The sequence below is a fragment of the Parasteatoda tepidariorum genome, chromosome 3 (assembly GCF_043381705.1).
Source record: "Parasteatoda tepidariorum isolate YZ-2023 chromosome 3, CAS_Ptep_4.0, whole genome shotgun sequence".
In the NCBI taxonomy this organism is placed as follows: domain Eukaryota; kingdom Metazoa; phylum Arthropoda; class Arachnida; order Araneae; family Theridiidae; genus Parasteatoda; species Parasteatoda tepidariorum.
The window spans coordinates 44,871,597-44,892,152 of record NC_092206.1 but is presented as its reverse complement, the minus strand read 5'-3'; the positions used below and the strand labels follow the sequence as shown (position 1 = coordinate 44,892,152).

Genomic DNA, 20,556 nt, shown 5'->3' with positions numbered 1-20,556 from the left:
TAAAGCAAAAAAACGTGTTTTGTAAATATGTATGACAAAAAATGCACTTTTTCCAGCATAAAATGTGAAAAGAAAAGTATAAAGGGTTCAACGTAATGACTAATTTACAAAAAGAATATGTGTTTCACTTCTCAGAGCACGCGAACATTTCGAATTACCTCAATCATAGGCAATCAAAATAACGACCGTAATAACGAATTAATTACTTATGAATGGGAATCTTGTTCGAAGTTATAATAATGATGGAAACTAAGAACCAAAAGAAAATGCTGTCTTTTCTCCGTTAGAGGGCGCGTCCTTTGGAAGGACACTCTGGCGCGCTTTACTGGGAAATCTATCCCTTCTTCCCATGGTGAAAAGCTGCGTAGTGAAAACAGTTTTATGCACGTGTTTACGTTGAATTCTTAAAAATTTCTTAAAATTTACTGCCGAATGCAGGAAAAGCAATAAGTTTTTTAAGTTCTAAAAGAGGAATTCGATTACGATTCTTTTCTGAGTTCGATATGCTATATTCCAAAGCTGCAGACGATAGTTTTACCCGGAAGAAAAGAAATTGCCGAACAATGTTTACTTTTTCGAACCGAGAATTTGCATAGAGTGACATTATTGGACGTAATATTTATCGTCTTAAATTCATTGCAGCATCGAATGAAATTCGCACCCGAAACAAATGGTTCGATCGATTTTCTCCAGGCGTTTGTTTTCGTTTACAGTTTTATTGCTCTTATGCCCGATCCACGCAAATGATGATACTAAGAGACTCTATGATGATCTCATTAATGGTTATAATTCCCTCATACGACCTGTTGGCAATAACTCAGACAGGTTAACAGTTAAAATGGGTCTCCGGCTTTCACAGCTTATTGACGTAGTAAGTTCTCTTTTTTATATCTTAATGTTTTGCTGCGTAACAGGTGGTTTCATATATTTATTGATTTTTTATTGCTCCTATTTATAATTAAATCTTGTTCCATCTAACTCATATTTAATAAGTATTTGAATAATATCAAGTAATGTAAAAATATATTATTGGCTGAATAATGTAAACATCAAAACAAATATAAAGTAAACATCCTGAAATTTTATATTCTATTAAAAACATTATATATNATGCTATATATATATATATATATATATTGTGAATTAAACGATTGCATGCACAATAAGTTGCAAAGTCTGTATATTAATCAACCATAACTAAAATTGATGAAAATGAACTGAATTATGTGTAATCTTAATACCATCTTTCCTTAAACTTCCAAAAGGACGAAATTTCATTTATTTTAGATAACTAGGCTATATAGCAACTGACTTTTGAACTAAGAAAAAAATAATCTAATGTCTCGTTCTGAAAATATTAAAACCGTCTGAAAATTAGAACTGTCAAATTGAAATGATTCATTATTCCAAGAACTAATCTATGGAAGAGTAAACAAAAAGCAACAAATACTTTTATTCATTAACATTCACGAATAAAGCAGTGATTTTGTTTCAACTGAAAATTTTAGAAACGACAAAGTTTTAATTATCGTAAATAAAAATAGTTAGAAAATGGATTTAAATTAACAACTGAAATCATCAACTCAAAACACGATATGAAAAACTCATTTGTTATAAAACGTTTACTTGTAAATCATCAATAAATGCTATTAAGAGTTTAATAAACATTTTAAGTTGAAAAATATAAAAAGTTCATTTTTTTGCAACCATAATTTATATTTACTTCATATCATATTAATTCATATTTATTTTCTAATTACTACATGGATGTTGTTATTTATAAATTACGTACTGTATATCTAAAAAGAGAAGTAAATTTTGCTCTCAATATTAAAATTCAGCTCGTAAGTCTTTAATAAAAAAAAATTGTTTTCACGACATGTGCCTTCATCACGATTCAAATTAAAGTGTTCGGGATATGCTTGTTATTTTCTAATTATCATACAGCCAGAAAAAGTGTATCAACATTTTACACATGTAATAAACTTTCTTTTAGTGTTATATTTACGACACTTCAACAAATTCGAAGGTATTGCGTTTGAAGTAAAATTAAAATTCAAAGTAAAGCATCCCAATAAGTATGCTGTATGCTCTACATTGTTAAAAAAAGTGTGTTAAAAGAAAGAATTTGGTAAAATTTATCGTGTTTTTGGTTCTATGGAAAAACCAAGCAGCTCCGTAATTTTTACCGAAGAGCTTTGGAAATGATTTTGGTAAAATTAGCGAAAGAAAATTGGTTTTAAAATATGCGATAAGGTTTGGTCAGTGTGGAAAAATTTGATAATTTTACATGAAACTTGTTAAGTGTGGAAATATTTGCACGGCATCATACAATTTATTCGGCTGAATTAACTTTTCTGTTTTGTATTTTAAATTAAGTATCCTTTAATAAGAACTATAATTTTGGAAACCAGTTTTTCCAGTAAACGTTACCATATAAACGGTAGAATTATCCAAATACCGTTTATTTTTGTTTCATTAAGCAGAATTTTATAGCTGTTTATAAAGATTGTGTTTATTTCCATACTAGAAAAGATTTAGAAAAGTCCATTAGAACATCTCCTTCACTTGTTTATAAAACATCGGCTACAATAACTTTTGATTTCTTATTTTACCGATGGTGGACAATATTTAAAATAACGAAAACATTAGCTTAATTCTCTTTGACTATTTTAATGTAGACATGCAAATTAAGTTTTGTTTGTTTACTATTTCACGCGACATTTTTAAACAGAGTATGCAAGAAAAATTTGAACAAAGAGATATAAAATTTGTATTTAAATGAAGAATATCTACACTGAGAAAAAAGAGTAAGGTCAAAACTATCATAATATGGTAAAATCTACTATGTTTCCATCTCTGTGGGAACACCAAAAAGTTTGCTTTAATTTTACGAAGGATTTTGGTGTTGAGTTTGGTTACGATAAAATATGGTTTTATAATCTGAGAGAAAAATTTAGATAATGTGGAATTTTTTTTAATTATGATACCTTTGAGCTTAGCATTTGTTCCGTTAAATTTACTTTTCAGTTCCATAAATGTGTGGGAAGAATTGATTGTAATTTTGAAACCCAGAATCTCCTGTAAATCATTGCTATATGAACTGAAATTTTCCAAATGAATGGCTTTAATGATTGATGATTTTGATAAATGGTTTTCGTTGCCCGAATATTTTTTTTACCGGAAATACCCTTACCATGCATTATGGTAATGTTACTAGAATTTTCTTTCTTAGGGCAACACTTTTGTCGATAAACATACTAATATATTATTTCGTATCATATATATCTAACAAAACAATTTAATTTAAATTTACGTTCAAAGAAAGTTTAAATTTGAAGAAAACGAAATGTTTTGCAATTGAATAATTTTATTTATTTCCTCAAACATTTCAAAATACCTATTTATCCATTCAAATCAATCGTTTTTAGAATACTACTTGTTAAACGAAATAGACTCATACGTGCACATTTCTAGTAAATAAATTATCACTTTCACAATTTCTGATGATTTATTTTCGAATATTTAAAATATTAAATTGCTCCATTGCTCCATTTTATCAAGAAAAAGTTAAGTGCCTCAAAAATGCTTCCTCACCGCAAAAGTTTATTCTAATATAATATTCATTTTTATATATTGAATTACTTGTACTTTTAATGAATATTTAATTATACATAAATGAAGGGCTTTTAGCATACTTAATTGCATGCACGAGTAGCTAAGCAAAACTGTTAAGAAAGTTCAAAAAGTTTATGAAGAACTTTTCGCTGAAAATAAAAGAGTTCTCTTCGCAAGAGAAAAAAAAAGAACTCAGAGAGAGCTTAGATGTAACTGTAGCCATGTATATATGCATCCCTCGTAAGTCTAACAATCTCATGGGAAATATTATTTTTCCAAAAATAAAACTAGAGAAAAGCTTAGGAAATTTTTAATAATTTATTTTATTACTGGATGAAATCAATTATCAATCTATTTATAAATGTTATAAATCGAAGTTTAAGAAATTCATTTTTATTCATAGTGATCATAAGTAAATTAGAATTTTAAAAATGTAATTCTTAAAAGTAATTTTAATTCAGATTTCAGAAGACTTTTTTTCCGTTATATATATATATATATTCTTCTCTTTAAAAAAATTTATATTTTTTTACGTGTTTTCTTTGTATTTTTGACTTATTTTATGGGTTTTATATATTTGAAGCTTTCTTAAGATTTCTGAAAGTTTCACTCATATTTCGTTAATACTTTTCTTTTTTGGCAACGCACCTAAACTTATCAACTTTATAATTATAAAATTATTTAAAACATAAAACCTACTTCAATATATGTTTAAATTAAATAGAAAATTATTTATTTTTAACTTTTATTCCACATTAACATTCTTCAGATTTATGAAACATGATAAAGGTTTTGTTTCATAACTTTAAATACTGTTTTGAAAGCATTTTAAATTACAAGGATAAAACGTGTTTTTCAACTTGTAAAATGATCAATCAAGTGACAAACATATTTAATTGTTTGATTTATTTTACCATAAGCAAGCACTTTAATATTTTTATCTAAAGCCCCTGTTAGAATTAAATGTTGTAGTTCAAAAATACACACGTAATTATTATTTGAAAAGCAATCAACTATCATTAATTGAATCACTTATTGTAAACATTGATTATATTTATTCAGTTACTCAAAATGTCCGATTTAATTATCTGTCTACATTATATAAACTTCATTGTTTACATGGACATAAATTGTCGAACAACGAAAATGTCAAACGATACAAATATTTCGCTCAATATATCATCATATCTAATTATATGTTTACAATTTATGATTTGTTGTTTATTTGCATATACTATAACATGCAAAAGCTGAAGCATTTGCATAATCCATTATCAATGTTAAATATATTATAGCCATTTGCACAATCTCTTAGTAATTGGTTTTGATAATGGAATATTGCTAGGATTGCTGAAATCAGAAGGTTATCGTAAATAAATTGGTGAAAATCTCAGTTTATTCAAAGAGTAGTTATTACTAAACGCAAGTTCATTTTATTCATCTTTTTGGTATTTCCGATAAGTTTTGAATGGTTTAGTTAGCTATAGTTAATTGTTCTCGCAAATTTTGTACATTATTTAAATTGATTTTGTCATTCACATTGTATTTCCGACAAACTTTGTATGGTCTGAAGTACATTGTAAAGAAAACCAGAATTAAATTAAAGTGAAAAATACCGACTCTCAAGTTGTAGGTTCTTTTTACAGGAGCCGGTTTTACTAGAGCAGGTTTCGAAACTAAAAACAATCTCATATACCGTAATTTTTACAGTAATAGTTAACATAAAATCACGGCATGATTATTTTTATAACCTATTTTATAATATTATTTTCATAATATCCCTTTTATAATCTACACAGAGAAAGCAAATTGTGGTAAAATTACCACGCTGTATATTAGTGACATTTCTTGTATAAAAAAAAGTTGGTTAAAAAACAAAATTTACGGTATTTAAACCATTCATTTGGTTATTTTTCCTTACATATTGCAAAACGATTAACCGGGAATTCTAATTCCGGGTTTTCAAAATTATAGTTCTAATTTCAACACATATAGTAAAGAAACACAAAAATGAAAAGTAAATCTAATCGAATAAATGATTTCCATACTATGCTTAAAGGTTTCAATATAAAGTTATCAAACTCTAGCACATTTGCCAAATTTTAACACTTATCATGAAACCATATTTTATTGTCAATTTTACCAAAATCTATACCAAAGTACTTCGATATAAAATAAATGAATTTTTAGTATTCCTATAGAACCAGAAATACTGTAAATGTTTACTTAATCTGGTAGTTTTGACCATACTTTTTATCTCAGCATATTGTCTTTGATATGAAAATCATGCATGTTTTTCTTAATCATAACAAAGCATTTAGAACACTCCAAATTCAAATAAATTTTCCGTCGAATTACTATAGATTGAAAATTGGTAAATTTTATCTTCAGTCAATTTCCATTTTCGTCATCGAAAACAAAGATTCAATGCTTATGTAAAAATATTAGGCAATAATACAGTAAAAATTGAATTTTCTGTAAAATATACATTAAGTAATATTCAATTGGATAAATATTTATGTTTCGCTTTCTTTTAGAGAAATATCATCTATTTATAGCGTAACTATTTCCTTATGCTTAAGCATAGAAAACTTAAATCTATTCATCCTATAATTAATTTAGAGTTTTACAATGCAATTATGCATATTTGATTGAGATATATATTACGAGTAATTACTTTAAGTACTGCTTACAGAATTTAAATTTAAGCCGTTAAGCAATTTTATCTGTTCTGATAAATGTTGCTTACTTTTTAGTTTTCTTGCGATCATCGATATTGCGCAACAAAAGTTACGAGCGGATTATTTTACTTTTAAGAATTCAAATGACTTTTGAATATCTTATATTTTGTTTCATTTACTTTCTTTTTGCTCATCTTTCATTTGCTACATAAAAACAATACGAAACAAAAAATGAAGTGTTCGAATTCTTCTCAGAAACGTGGAATAAAGAAAATACCAAGTTCTTGCATTTTCATATTTACTTTCTTTCAAAACATGCAAAATAATTCCATAAATTCAACTTTATTTATTTGCTTGAAGGATCTATCTGAATACAAAACTAAATAAAATGCTAAGTAAAGAAATTGAAACAGTCTAGAGATTTGAATAAATAAATGACTTTAGAAAGTATAATATTTTTTTTAATAATTTATTTTGTTTTTAAGTAAAGAAATGCATGCTAAAGAATTAAGTAAGAAATGCTAAATTCTTCTCGGGAAGTTTCATTCTTATAATGAAAAGATTTATTATGATGAAATTGAAAATAAGCAATCAATATATAATATTTACTCTTATTCTTTAAACGCGTAAAAAGAAAAAGAATGATCAAAACTACCAAAAAATTGTAGCGCTGTTCTGAAGTTTAAGTTAAATCTGAACTGTGAACTGTGTAACCCAATAAAAAAGTTTATACATGAAAAATAAATAAATAAATCTTGAAATCAATTGGATGTGACGCAACATTATTTGTTTGTTGAGTTATTAATTATTTATTTTTAAAAGAATTTCTGAGTTAAGAGGAAATATTACTTATTTTTTTAAATGAGATGTATTGCAAAAAACATAGTTCTCTCCTATTTTGTAATTTAAGTACAGATATTGTTTTTTTAATAATAAATAATATAAATTACATTCTAAATTTTTTTCTTTACTGTCTGTGCATCTTGCAATTTTCCTTAGATTGACATAAAAATTATTACCTCAGAATCAAAATCTCAGTGTGGGTTTAGATTTTATTTGTAAACACTTTTACGGTCGGCATAGCTATATCAGTTTTTTCGCAATTTTCATGACAAAATATTATTGTACCTTTAATTTAAAAAGCTGTTGAAAAGAATCATAAAAATTTTATCCTTGAAATTGGAAGAACGGTGTTCGTATAAACGAATTATTTTGCGCGAAGAGTTTGTGAATTTTATATAAGAAAATGAGATCTTCTTCATAAAAATTGCCTGCATCGATTTCGGAAGAAACGATAAAGGTCAAAAGTAAAATGTCAAGGTAGATATGAAAAGTAGAATTTCTTACCGAATGTGCGTGATTAAATAATTTAAAATGCCTCTTTCCCCTGGCACATCTCAAATTTTAAAGGGGTAGAGACGGAGTGGAAAATTCTAAATATCATTTTACTCGTCTCTATTTAATTTTCACTATCCAATTGATTGTAGATACTTACTCTTGGCAATATCTTTCGCATATATAAAATACAAGATTGACACTCAATCAGAATTTGAGAAATATAGTGCACCGTATTTTAGATTCTTTATTGATTTTTTGGATAAAATGGAATCAATACAATTCTGAGAACTGCATCTTTTGAAAAATAGTTTAAAATTAGACTTTTTACGCATTTTAGAATTTTGAAGAAAAAAAACTGAGCAATTTACGCTGAGGCAATTTTTTACCATTATTCAAATCAATCTTTTTTTTCAGTTTAAGCGACTCGAATGATATTAAATTTCCAAGCGTTTAGACTTTTGAATAATAATATGTATGTTTTTGCGTATTTAACGATAAAATAATTTTTTTTATCATCTTTCAAAAAAAATTTTTTTTTAAATTTAATCAGAAATGAATTTTGAGAAGACAGACAAACGTACAGTATGAAAATGCCCATTTAAAATAACTCGCATAAGTATATTACATTACATTTAGAAAAAAAATCCATTTAAGTTACAAAAGTTATTTCTTGTTACCAAATTAAGCAATTTATTTTTTAAATTTTTTTGGGCATTTAAACAACCTAATCAGCGAGAAATTGTTAAGAATAAATAAACGTCAAGATATGACTAAAATATCATTAAATAAAATTCCTTAAAAGCTACTTTAAAATCGCAAATGGTAAAATTTTATTGAAACCATATGCATACTTCGCATTTAATCAGTTTTATCAGTACGATAAGCGACAGGAAATGGTAAAAAACAAGGATGACTTAATCCGACAGAGGTTAAGCCATACCACAGTGGGCCAGCATTCAAGGTTTTGTGGCCAAAATTAGTATTTCGATAAAATTTGTTTCAAAATTTGGAGGTTTTTATGTGCAGGTAATTTGAATTCATAGTTAAAATTTTGAAATAGTACACTAAGAATACCAACAAAAACAAACAAAATGGCTGTTGAAATACGGGAGAAAAATGAAAAAAAAATTTATACACTGCGTTTAAATATAGCAATGAAAATATAACAATTTTCGTAATTTTATATTAAAAATGAAAAGCAAATTTTATTTCCGAAGTAAAATTACAAAATAACGTGAATTAATTACAAAATAATGCGAAAATATGAAGAAAAAAAAACATAATTTTTGTTTTTCGGTATATTTAGTGCACCTTTACAATATGGGCAAAACGGGGCAGGTTTTTTCAAAGGAAGAAACGTTAAAGAAGACAATAAAAAAAAGTTTAGCTAATTACCTCGTGGAACTTTTTGGAGATAAGTTTCAAAAGTGATTCCAACATTTTAAAATGTCAAATGATAGGATATAAACTATAAGTTTGTCAAGGAGTATTAACTAGTCCAACAAATTGAAAAATTGTACTATAATTTCAGAATAATTGCTCTGATAAAAATGCAACAGTAAAGTGAAATTATTATATATATTTCTGAAACATAAATTTAAAAGTTACATTTAAAAAATTTTTTTAAACATATTTTTCACTACATTGTACTCTTGTTGGTCCAAAAAGTAAATTATAATGTTTGGAATGATTATGAATACATAATTTGGGAGATATTAAAACTGCCTACACATATTTTAGTTGGTCTTCTGGTCCACAGTGCATACGAAATAAATAAATATACAGTTAAAAGTTAAAATGACAGAAGATTAAAAAAAAATAATGCAATTATTAGCGTCATTGCATTTTTCAATGCGTCATTAGCAATTTTTCAATGATGAAGAAACTCACTCAAAAATTAGATCAATGCATGAAATATGTAGTTTCATCTAGTGAACTCTCTGGAACTATCCTGTGCTTAGGAAATAAGACTTAAGACTCTAATAACTAAAGAAAACATTTATTTAAGCTAAACAAAACATTCCACGTGCCCAGCGTGCTCTCGCTCGATGCAGCTAGCTGTTGAAGAAAAATACATAGAAAAGCAATTATCAAATTCGTGTCGCAACATTTATACTCTGAATATCTGCACCACTTTAGTTCACTTCACAAATAATGATCACTACCGCAGCGACGCCACAAAATACATTTATAAATGATATTAGTTGAAAAAAATCAAACCTTCAACTTTCTGTCCAGCGATGCTTTGCAAGGAATAAATAGTGAAGTTCATGGTTCCTGACAGAGCCTTGCTGTACTTTGAAGGATGTCCGAGTTCTTATTTAGTTTGTCCTATTAATGACAGTCCAGGTTGGCATAACATTTTGAATATTCCCTATTTTTTAACGTACTGAATTGGTTATTTGAGATTCGAGAAAGGGATTTTGTTGTTCAGAGAAAAGCCAATTTGGAATTTGTGTTTTATGAAAATTTTAGATGTTTGGAAGCTAATATTTGGAAATTTTTATTTTTTGAATTTCTTTTATCCCCTATCATTTTATCTTTTAACTGTATGCTTATTATTTTTGTTTGATGAACCTCTGTTGGGATAAATTTTCTCTGTTTTTACCATTCCGTCTGTTATCCTACTTCTGAAAGTGTACCAAAGTAGTAACGAAGAGTATATAAATTTTTAATAAAATTCTACCGTTCGTGATTTTACTGTGTTGTTTTCAATTAAATTTTATTTCATCACTAAGTCATTAACTTAATTTAAAATTCAAGATATGGTGAGAGAAGAGTCATTTTTAATGTGTTACTGCTTCGTTAAATAGAAAAAATCTATGGATAAGTTAAAATTTTATGTTAATTCTATGAAATGGTAAGGTGTTTTTATATGATTAGAATTTTATTCGAAAGCATTTTCACTTTATCTTAATTTTGCACTGTGCCATGATTTTTTTCGTGTAAATGTTTTGTAAAATTAAAATCTATACACTAGATCCCATTCAAAACTGTACTTTCATTATTTAAATTTGAAACTCTTACATAATTTATTTACAGTTGCATATAATACAGTTGTTTGTGTAAGTCTTTTTATCATATTAATTTGTTTAGATATTAATTCAATAGCAAGCTGGAAGTTATAATTTAGTAAGCAACAAATGAATAAAATCATGATAGGGTGACCCGGGGTAATTCACGATCACTCTGTTTCTGGGGTAAATAATGATCACTTAAGTTATATTTAAAAAAAATATTTTTTTTTTAATTTGAGACATGGACAAGAATGCTTGTACACTTTACTAAAGTATAACTACATTTACTTAATAATAGCTTTTTATTTAATCTAACAAAATAAGTATCTTTTAAACTGCTTTCTGTATTTTCCACTTCAAAGATGGGTTTCAAAATGTGCACATTTCTGCAAAGATCCCCCTCTTTCTCTTAATAATAAATATTTTGAGTTACTTTATATTTCGTTGATATTGAAATAGTGTAAGCTTTTGTTTAATTGTTTCACATCTATTGTAAACATTATAATTGTTTATAGAAAACTGTATCAAATGTTGCCCCTTACAGATGGGGTAATTATTGATCACTGGGGTAATTCCAGATCACAGTCATTTCTCCTTATAAATAGTATATCAAATAGCTAATAAATAGCTAATTGTCTTTTATTAAATAACAGTTCACATTTATTAAGTGGAACAACTATCAAATATATTTTAACTGTCATCATAAAATTTAATTTTTAATGGTATACAAGACTGTATTCTGATTTGCACCATTTCTGGTTTGTCATACCTTGCTTCTATCTTAATTTTATGTGTGTACATTGTTAGAAACATATTTAAGTTTATAAATCAGCTTAGTATAAATATGGTGAGAAATTATTAGCCTAAAAAGGATATACTAAGCTTCTAGAAAGCAAAATTTGTGAATTTCTTTTAATGATTGAAAATGAAAATTTCAATGTGAGAGCTGCTGCCAGAGCTGTTGAGTTGACATACCTTACTTTACTTTACACTTTCACTTAATGAAGCTAAAAAATCCAGCAAAAGTAATCCATTTGGGAACTCTCTTATATTTCAGCAGAACATGAGAATGAGTTTGCTGATTGCCTAAAATGTATGGCATGATGCAAAGATTTTTGGAAAATTTAAAGTGTTAATCTTTCTTCTTGCTTTTAAATAAATAGTTTTATTAGCTGCTCAAACATATCTTTTTGGTTTATTTGTTTGAACTTGATGTCTTATTTGCTAATTACCATTATATAATTATTTTTAAACAGCCCCTTTGCAATAAAAACTGGTGATCAGTAATTACCCCAGAAGTGATCTGGAATTACTCCAGAAATGATCAAGTCCAGGGGAAATTTCTGATCACTAAAAATTTAAAATCTTTTAAATTCTAATTAGATTTTCAAATAAAAGAAGGAGACATAGGACTCATCTCATATAGCCTCAAACTTCCAGTAAATATTACTATCTTGAATAGTTTTTTCACAAAATAGATGTTTGCATTTTTTGATCAGGAATCATCCCAGGTCACCCTACTTATTTTTCTTGTATATTGTTTGCTTTTTTATATATTAGTTTATTCATTAATAAATGTAGGACAGCATGATAGCTTCTACCCCATTTCAGTCATAAATTAGCAATATTTATGATACATAAAAGAAAAATAGATGAAAGTGTTCAATTAATTTTAAATTGTAGCTCTTAGCAATTGTTCAATACTACATGGCAGTATGATGACAAAAGTGAAAATCTGCGTTTATGACTTACAAATATTATACTTCACTATAATAGTGGATCAATAACACCCCAATAACACAAGAAGGGTCGAAAAACGGATAGATAAATCACACCCCTGCCTGAAGCGGGATTCGACCCCGGGATCTTCTCTCTAAAAAACCAATTCTTTTGCCCACCATATACACCGGTCGGATTATTTCGTCAATTTATTTTTGATCGTGTAGTCCTCATTCTCGTTTCTTCATTCTAGTTAACAATTGCCCACAATGCATTGCTATGAGGTTCAAAGTTGAGGTAACACTTTCGTCATCAATTTTTGAGAGTTGACGTTTAATCAAAAATCATATGATTTCATAAAAAAATGATTCTCAAAATTAGCGAAATACAGAGCAGTTTTATTTCTGAGAATACATATGTACAATATTTCACATTTGTTTTTCATTGTCCTTAATAAATTATATAATTGAGAGAGAATAAAATGTTTTTATAAACATTAAAAATAGATTTTTTACCATCTTCTTTTTTTTCCTTTTCACTTTGTTTAGAAAAATTATATGTAACTAATGTTTGGTGAAATTGGATTTTAATAGAACTGGGATTTTAATAGAAATTAAGAAACAATATTTCAGTTAATTAAATTAGATTTTTCTGTTTTAAGTAAAGAAGTGTAGTTAAATATGAGATGAGTATCATGTAATTTACAGTTTTTCTTATACAAAATTAAATTTTACTAAAAAATTATTTCTCTTTTTTCTTAATTAAAGCTAATTTTTTTCTACATTTGAAATAGCTCAGTTTACTTAATAATTAAATAAAATTAGAAACAATGCCATAATGAAAATATAGTTACTTGCAAACAACTAAAAAACAACCTTATTAAATAAGGAAATTCAAATTTGCATTTAACACGTTTTTAATTGACCTTCAGTGTTAATTATTTAAGTAATATATTAACTTAGCTTACATAATTAAATTACAGTAAAATGTCTTCTTTTTTATAGGAACATATACTCAATTTTTACGTTCTTTGAAAGATGGCAATTTTGTATTCAGAATGAGTATTCCCATTTATATAAAAAGTCATACTTAAGGGATTAACTAATGAAATGGATTATGTTTGGCAAAATATTCTTAGTTTCGAATATTTTCAATTCCCAAGCAAAGTATAAAAAGGACTTTTTCATCGTTTAAATAATTATGTAACATTGAAAATAACATTAATCAAAATCATTGTACAAGTTCACGAGTAATGTTGTTTCACGTAACCAACTTTGGCATTTCTTATATAAAAAATTCATTATGGTTTACTTTACGATAATTAATTTAATTTCCTAATGAACCTTTACGTTATGTATTTATTTATTATTTTTATTTTGATAATACTGAAAACAATGACGGAGTTGTTTTCTTTTTTTTTTCTCGATTAGTTTTTTTATTTTCTAAAATTTGATCCAAATTGAAACCTATATTAAGTTTTTAAATCAATAAATGCTTTATTGAGGTATTATTTTTCTTTCATAGAATTAATTCATTTTGTCTCATTGTTTTTGATGCGTTATTTTTGTTTCATAGTTTGTTTCAAGAAGATGCGATTTTGAAATACCTTATGTTATTTACTTTAAAAATTCTGCAAAAATTTGGAAAAAAAACATTGCTGTTAAATAAAACATTGACAACACTTTGCAACTTTTAGTATAACGAATACAGCTGTGTGGTATTCCTTACATGAAATGTAGTCTAAATTAATGACAACAGGCAGCTATGATCATTTCTTTCTCATTAATTAATACTGATTTTCTGAAATGCTTAGATCTGGTTTAAAAATCACCTCTCCGTTACGGAGTGGTACAGGGGTTAGTGCTCTGTCTTGCTTAGAAGTTTCTTCTAATTCTACTCTTTGAGAGGGTTGATTGATTCATTCCAAGAGAGCAAGGGTTCGAAATTTCTCCATTTTTTTACTTTCTTACCATTTTTACAGAAAATATTGAATTAAGAGTAAACAATAATGGAAGCGTGCTTGTCAGTACTGTTAACTGTAATTTTCAGGAATATTTTATAGTTCAGTTTCATACCCAGAAAAATTTGCATTCTATCATTCAAACATTATGAAATATGTTTGTTGGGGAGCGAAGATCCTTTGCACATTTTGATATGTAGATAACATTAAAAATTCGACATAATTAACATGTTTCAGATCATTACTTTCGTCTTGAGTTTAGGAAGAATTTCAGCATGATTTTGGGAATTAGGAATTGTATTTATTTGTATCTAAGCATTATACGCACACAAAACGGAATTTTAATGATTTCAAACTGTTTAAGCGCATTGCAATTCCGTTAATTTACATCAAACTATGGAATATAATTATTGCTATGATTTATTTCAGGTATATACTTAATTACAGACAGTTGGGAGCTAAGAAATCTTAAAATTAGTTTTGACCAATATCGAAGAAGGAACGGGCGGTTTAATTCTTTTTGTTTGTATGATGGCTGCTGCTTTAATTTATTTTTATTTGTTTATTTTGATTTATTATGCTTTTATTACTTTATTATTTTTATACATTTACTTTTACTCAATTATTTACTTACATTTTTTTTAAAATTTAAATTCATTTATTTAATTATTTGCAACTAGACAGGGTAACTTCTTAGACTTTTTGCACTTTTGTTTCATTAAGTCAAATTAAAAGTAATTATATTAAATCTATATGTATAAAAATGAATGTCTCTCTGTGTGTGGGTATGTCCTTTATAGACTCCTAAACCAACCGACCGAAAGCTATGAAACTTGGCATACTGATAGTTCAAAGCACGAAGAAGATCACTGTCGGCATTTGAACGTTCTACGACGAACCATTCTAATGGGATGAGCGAAAAACGAAATAAAATTTTCTGATTGAATTTCTGATTTCTAGACTTTGTTTTAAATTCAAGGATTCAATTTTTCCTATATTTATAGATAAAATCAGTGATATTTGCTGGCTTATAGAACTTTTTGATCAAAAAATAGTTTATGGCACGAATTTAAATATTTAATTACTTTATATTCGCTATGTCAGAAAAATTCAATGAGCATTTCGTGGTAACACGCGTTATTCACGTCACCGAAATTATACTTTTGTTAGAGGTATATTAATTTATACTGATACAAGGCGCTTTTACTTATATTAATTCTTTTAAACATGTTTCTAAAACATTACTTATTGAAAATCAACAATAATGGAATAGAAAAAAAAACATTTAGGTATTCAAAAACAAACTTAATTGAAAAGTGATACTAATTCTTTTACAGGGTTTCCACGGTCCTAAAAAGTCCTTAAAAACTGCTCAATTTCTATTTTGGAAAATAAGGGCCCTTACAAGTATTTAATTTTGGTAGAAGGTTCCTAAAAGTCCTTAATTTTTTAGCATCGGTATAGCTCATAAACAATTTTTCAGTACAATTTTTAAAACAAAAAAAAATCGTTCTTTTATCGCCTTAGATTATGCATTGAGGGTAGAGCATTTTCGAGAGACAAGAAGGAATGTGTGTGAGGGGGCACAGCAAGGGGAAGAAGGCATGATCTTTCACTAATATATCGGTTCTTTAATTAGCATATTTTGCCTTGTGTTTAGAATGGCACTCTTTGAGGAGAGTGAAGCATTCTACAGAAAGAATAAGAATAGAGTGTGGACGAAGAGGATACTGCACATGGATGAGATAGTGATTTGGGGGGGGGGGCAATTTTAAAGTACCTAAGTAGAAGACCCACACTAGCCTTCAAAATTAATGTAATTTAAGAAATTCAGTTCTACTGGTAACTCATATGCTTATAGAAACAAAGTAAAACCGTAAGAAAATGAGTGTAAAAATTTTTTTGAACTAGAATCCTTAACGAAAACTATTTCCGAAAATCTTGAAGAATTAAATAAAATATAATATTTCGCTGTGTAATAAGTAACTGTAAATTTATCTGAAGCAGTAACATTGAAATTCATGAATATACTAAAAATTAACAGATCTGTAATAATTAGGGTTTGAAAAATCTCAGCCCGCCTACGTTTTTCAACAAAAACCTGGGGATTATTGGTTTTTTGATGAAAACCTGAATCTTAATGAAATCATTAAAAATGGAATACGGATTAGTTTCATACGTGTCGTTAACCCTTAACAATCTGAATATATATTTTTTTAAAAAAGACCTGTTAATTAATACAATTATATCAGTGCTTACATTATAATAAAGTTGTCTTTAATTATTTTTTTTTATTCATTGACTTTTTTTTAAAGAAAGTTGGTGGTATATGTATATTCAATGATAAACAATCATACTATTTTTAAAGTCCTTAAATTTTCAAAAAAAACCTTATTTTTTTTTAAAGTCCTTAAGAGAGCTAATTTTTTTCTTTGTTAAAAGAGATGGGAACCCTGTTTTAGAAGAAACATAAAAAAAACGATGCCATTGAGGCTTAATTACGCCAATGATGCTTAATTAGTAAAGTTAATGTATGCATATTGAAATAAAAGAAATAAACTATATATTAGAAAGCAAACGTAATGAAGTAAAGTTATTATTTGTCGAGAAGAACCGTAAGAAATCATCATACTATCATTGATAACAATAATGCTTAATTAATGCTGGTAATATGTATTAATTGAAATAAAAACAGTAACTTCTGAATAAAAAATCTAAAATAAGGAGAAAAAAATACTTATTTAGTGTTTTGGGTAAACGTGAAAAAATTATTTTCATTGATAATGTTTTAATTAATATTGATAATAATTATATTGACGATTAATTCAATTAATATTGATAATGTGTGTTAATTGAAATAAAATAAAATAAGCGATGGACTAAAAAGCCAAGCTCATGGAGGAGAGATTAATGGGAAAATGGCTTACGAAAACCGTAAAAAATCGGCATTCACAGATGACGCTTTATTCATATGTATCACTGACGGCAATATGTACTACTGGTACTATGGTTATTTACGAATTGTTTTTTTATAAGAATTCTAAAATGGATTTTCTGCAGCTTCAGAAAATATTTTTTCCAGTGGTAGCTAAGATAATGTATTAATATTTTAATGAATTTGAATTAAAGGAAGCTTTTTCCACCACTACTTATAAATATTTTAACAGTAAATAAAAGATCAGATAGAGAAATGGTCATGCTCTAAATTCTTTTTCGAGAAAAAAATTCTGCTTTTGTTGGCTGCCACTGACAAATATGTATAAAATCAAAAGGTGAAGGGATGTGTAATAAGTACCAAATAAACTAATATTGGTATAAAATATTACATTGATATATTTAGTGATTATTGAAACTGCACCAATACAAAGCAGTCTTAAAACCGATACTTTAGAATTAAGTATTTTGCTTACCCTCGAAAGGAATATGTACTCCAGAATATCACTTAATAGTGGTAAATTTTAACTATAATGAATTGGCTGCGAGCAATGGCATAATGGCAAGTGATGCTGAATACATTTTACCTTTGTTCCAATGGTATGAATTACAAACAACGAACTTTGCTTACTTGAATAACGTAAAAGCATCAAAGATTACAACATGTAATATAAAATTAAAATAATTATTTTAGCTATATTAATTGAAAAACTCACAAGGGAAACTAGGGAAGTGTGACTTGTCAATTTTGAAATAAACTAGTGGGATGTATGCCTTATGAGGAATAATTTTAGGGGGAAACATTCGTTTCGGCCCATAGAAGGTTCTGTGAGAGATAAAAAATAATTCAATCGGTATTTTATTACTTTAATGCAGACTATTAGTTATTGTAATTGTCTCATACTCCAATTAATTTTGTGGTACTTTCACGTACTATATAATGCATATTTATTGCCAAAATTGATTTCGAAAGTTTTATATATCTGTAGTTTCTCAGAAAAATCTGTTAGGTTAATTTAAAAAAAAAAATTGACATCAAATTTTTAAATTTTTTTTCCAAAAAACTTTCTTAATTAATTGGAGTATGTAATTGCAAATCAATTAATTAATTAACAATTAATTAATAATTTATTAATGATTAATAAATTTTTTGATTAATTTATCAACTAGCAAATTAATAAATTATCCAATTAATTACAAATTAATTGGATTATGAGACAATTACAATAACTAATAGTCTGCATTGAAGTAATAAAATACCGATTTTTCTATACATTGAATTATTTTTTATCTCTCACAGAACCTTCTATGGGCCGAAACGAATGTTGCCCCCTAAAATTATTCCTCATAAGGCATACATCCCACTAGTTTATTTCAAAATTGGCGAGTCACACTTCCCTAGTTTCCCTTGTAAGCTAAGCATACAAGCATTTTCAAAAATTATTTTAAATTATTTAACAGCGTTGAAAGAGTTTTGAAAATACACTTCGAATGACTTCAATAGTAAGCAAATTCCAATAAATTGAAATGAAACAACTATTCTAAAATATTAATAAGTTAATAAAAAAAATTACGTTCATCTCCTTAGGTTAANATATATATATATATATATGAGAGAGAGAGAGAGAGAGAGAGAGAGAACGATAGATATAGACATGGATAGATAGATATACTAGCATTTAATTATAACAAGGAAGAAGAAAACTATTTTACATTTATAAGTATTTTACTATTTTAATTAAATACTGACATGAGAAATAACTCTGATTGCTCCAAGTATTTCAAACACAAAGCAAAATTTTTTCATTACCAACCTCAAATAAAGACCGCACACGTAATATTACAACTCGATAAAGATCATGGCAGCCCATCTAACTCAATAACACCGCGGCGTTACAGCGGCCCCTTAATTTCATAAAGAACAGTTTATGGCTTGGCGCAACATTGTTTAGGAGGCTATCATAAGCAGCAGCTTTCTCCTAAAGCATTGTATTATGCCTCCAATAATCTGGTAAAATGGCGCACAATGCCTGCTTTATCTCATACTTGAAATGGCTATTGTGTGTTTTTAAAATGCCTTAAGAGGCCGAAACATAACGCAGTTGCAACGATAAGAGTCGAAATGCGATTTCTTCAGCTCTTTTTTTTCTTTTCCTCCGCTTTCTTCCCTTTTAGATAAAGATTTTTCTTATTGTTCTCCTCTGTTTTAAAGACAAAGCAATTCGGTAAATATTTGCATTTCTAATGCGGTGTTAGATATTAGGGTGATATGATGCTGTTTAAGAGCTTCAATGTTTCTCATTATTTCGATTCTAGCTTTCACGAAAATGGAAGAGCCGTAATTATGTTCCCCATTTAGGATGATTGTTCAACATTATTGTTTTTTTTCTTTCAGGATTGTCGAGAATTATAGAAAGTGTGCGACTTTTGAGATTGAATTCGTAGAAAATTACACCGTTTGATCAAACGCACCATTACCCTTATTTGTTCTTTTGAGTGAACAATTCAAGTTTTTTTTAAACAAATAGGCTAATTTTTTGTATTTTTTTCAGAAGCACTATTGGAATATTCTAGCGTTTTGTCTTGAGCATTACGCATTGGCTAAAAAATCTTAGCACCGGAAAAAATTTAGTCCAAAGCAACCAAATTATGGTGAAATTTACCGAGTTTTTGACTCTATGGGAAGACGGAAGAACTTTATAATTTTTACCAAATCGCTTTGATAATGATTTTGGTAAAATTATTAATAAAATATATTTTTAAAATAAATGATAAAATTTGGTAAATGTCGTAAAAATTGATAATTTTATTATGATATTCTAAAGGATGGTTTAAAAGCCATATATTCGGTTTAATGTATTTTTCTGTTTTGTATTTCTTACTAATTGTGTGGTAATAAGAACTACAATTTTGAAATCCAGAATTTCCAGTTAACTGTTACCATATGAATGGGAAAATTACCAAATGAATGGTTTAAATGCCGTACATTTGGGTTTTTTTGATCAGAAGTGTCAATAGCATACAGTACTGTAGTTTTATCCGAATTTTTTTCACCCTGTGTGAATACATGAAAATAATTTTATTCATATTCATAAAAATAGTGTGCAAAGTTAAATTTTCTAAATGTACAAACAACGTGGGATCCCGATAAATTTTTAGAATTCGTTAAATATTAGGACTACGTTTTGGATAAGAATAGCAGTTAAGAATAAGTAATAATAAGGATTTTATTTCAACATTATTTTTTTCACTTCTAATTTATAAATAAAGTAATGCTATAACTATTTGC

At 27.4% G+C, this 20,556-nt stretch overlaps 1 protein-coding gene across 1 annotated transcript in view; it reads left to right on the top strand.

The window, feature by feature from the left end:
- The first annotated feature begins 327 nt into the window (after positions 1-327).
- LOC107439542 (acetylcholine receptor subunit alpha-like 1) overlaps positions 328-20,556 on the top strand; it is a 118,407-nt gene continuing 98,178 nt past the window's right edge. Inside the window, exon 1 of the mRNA XM_043050920.2 lies at positions 328-871. Coding sequence (XP_042906854.1) covers positions 671-871 — 201 coding nt within the window. The 5' untranslated portion in view covers positions 328-670. The remainder of the gene's footprint in view (positions 872-20,556) is intronic.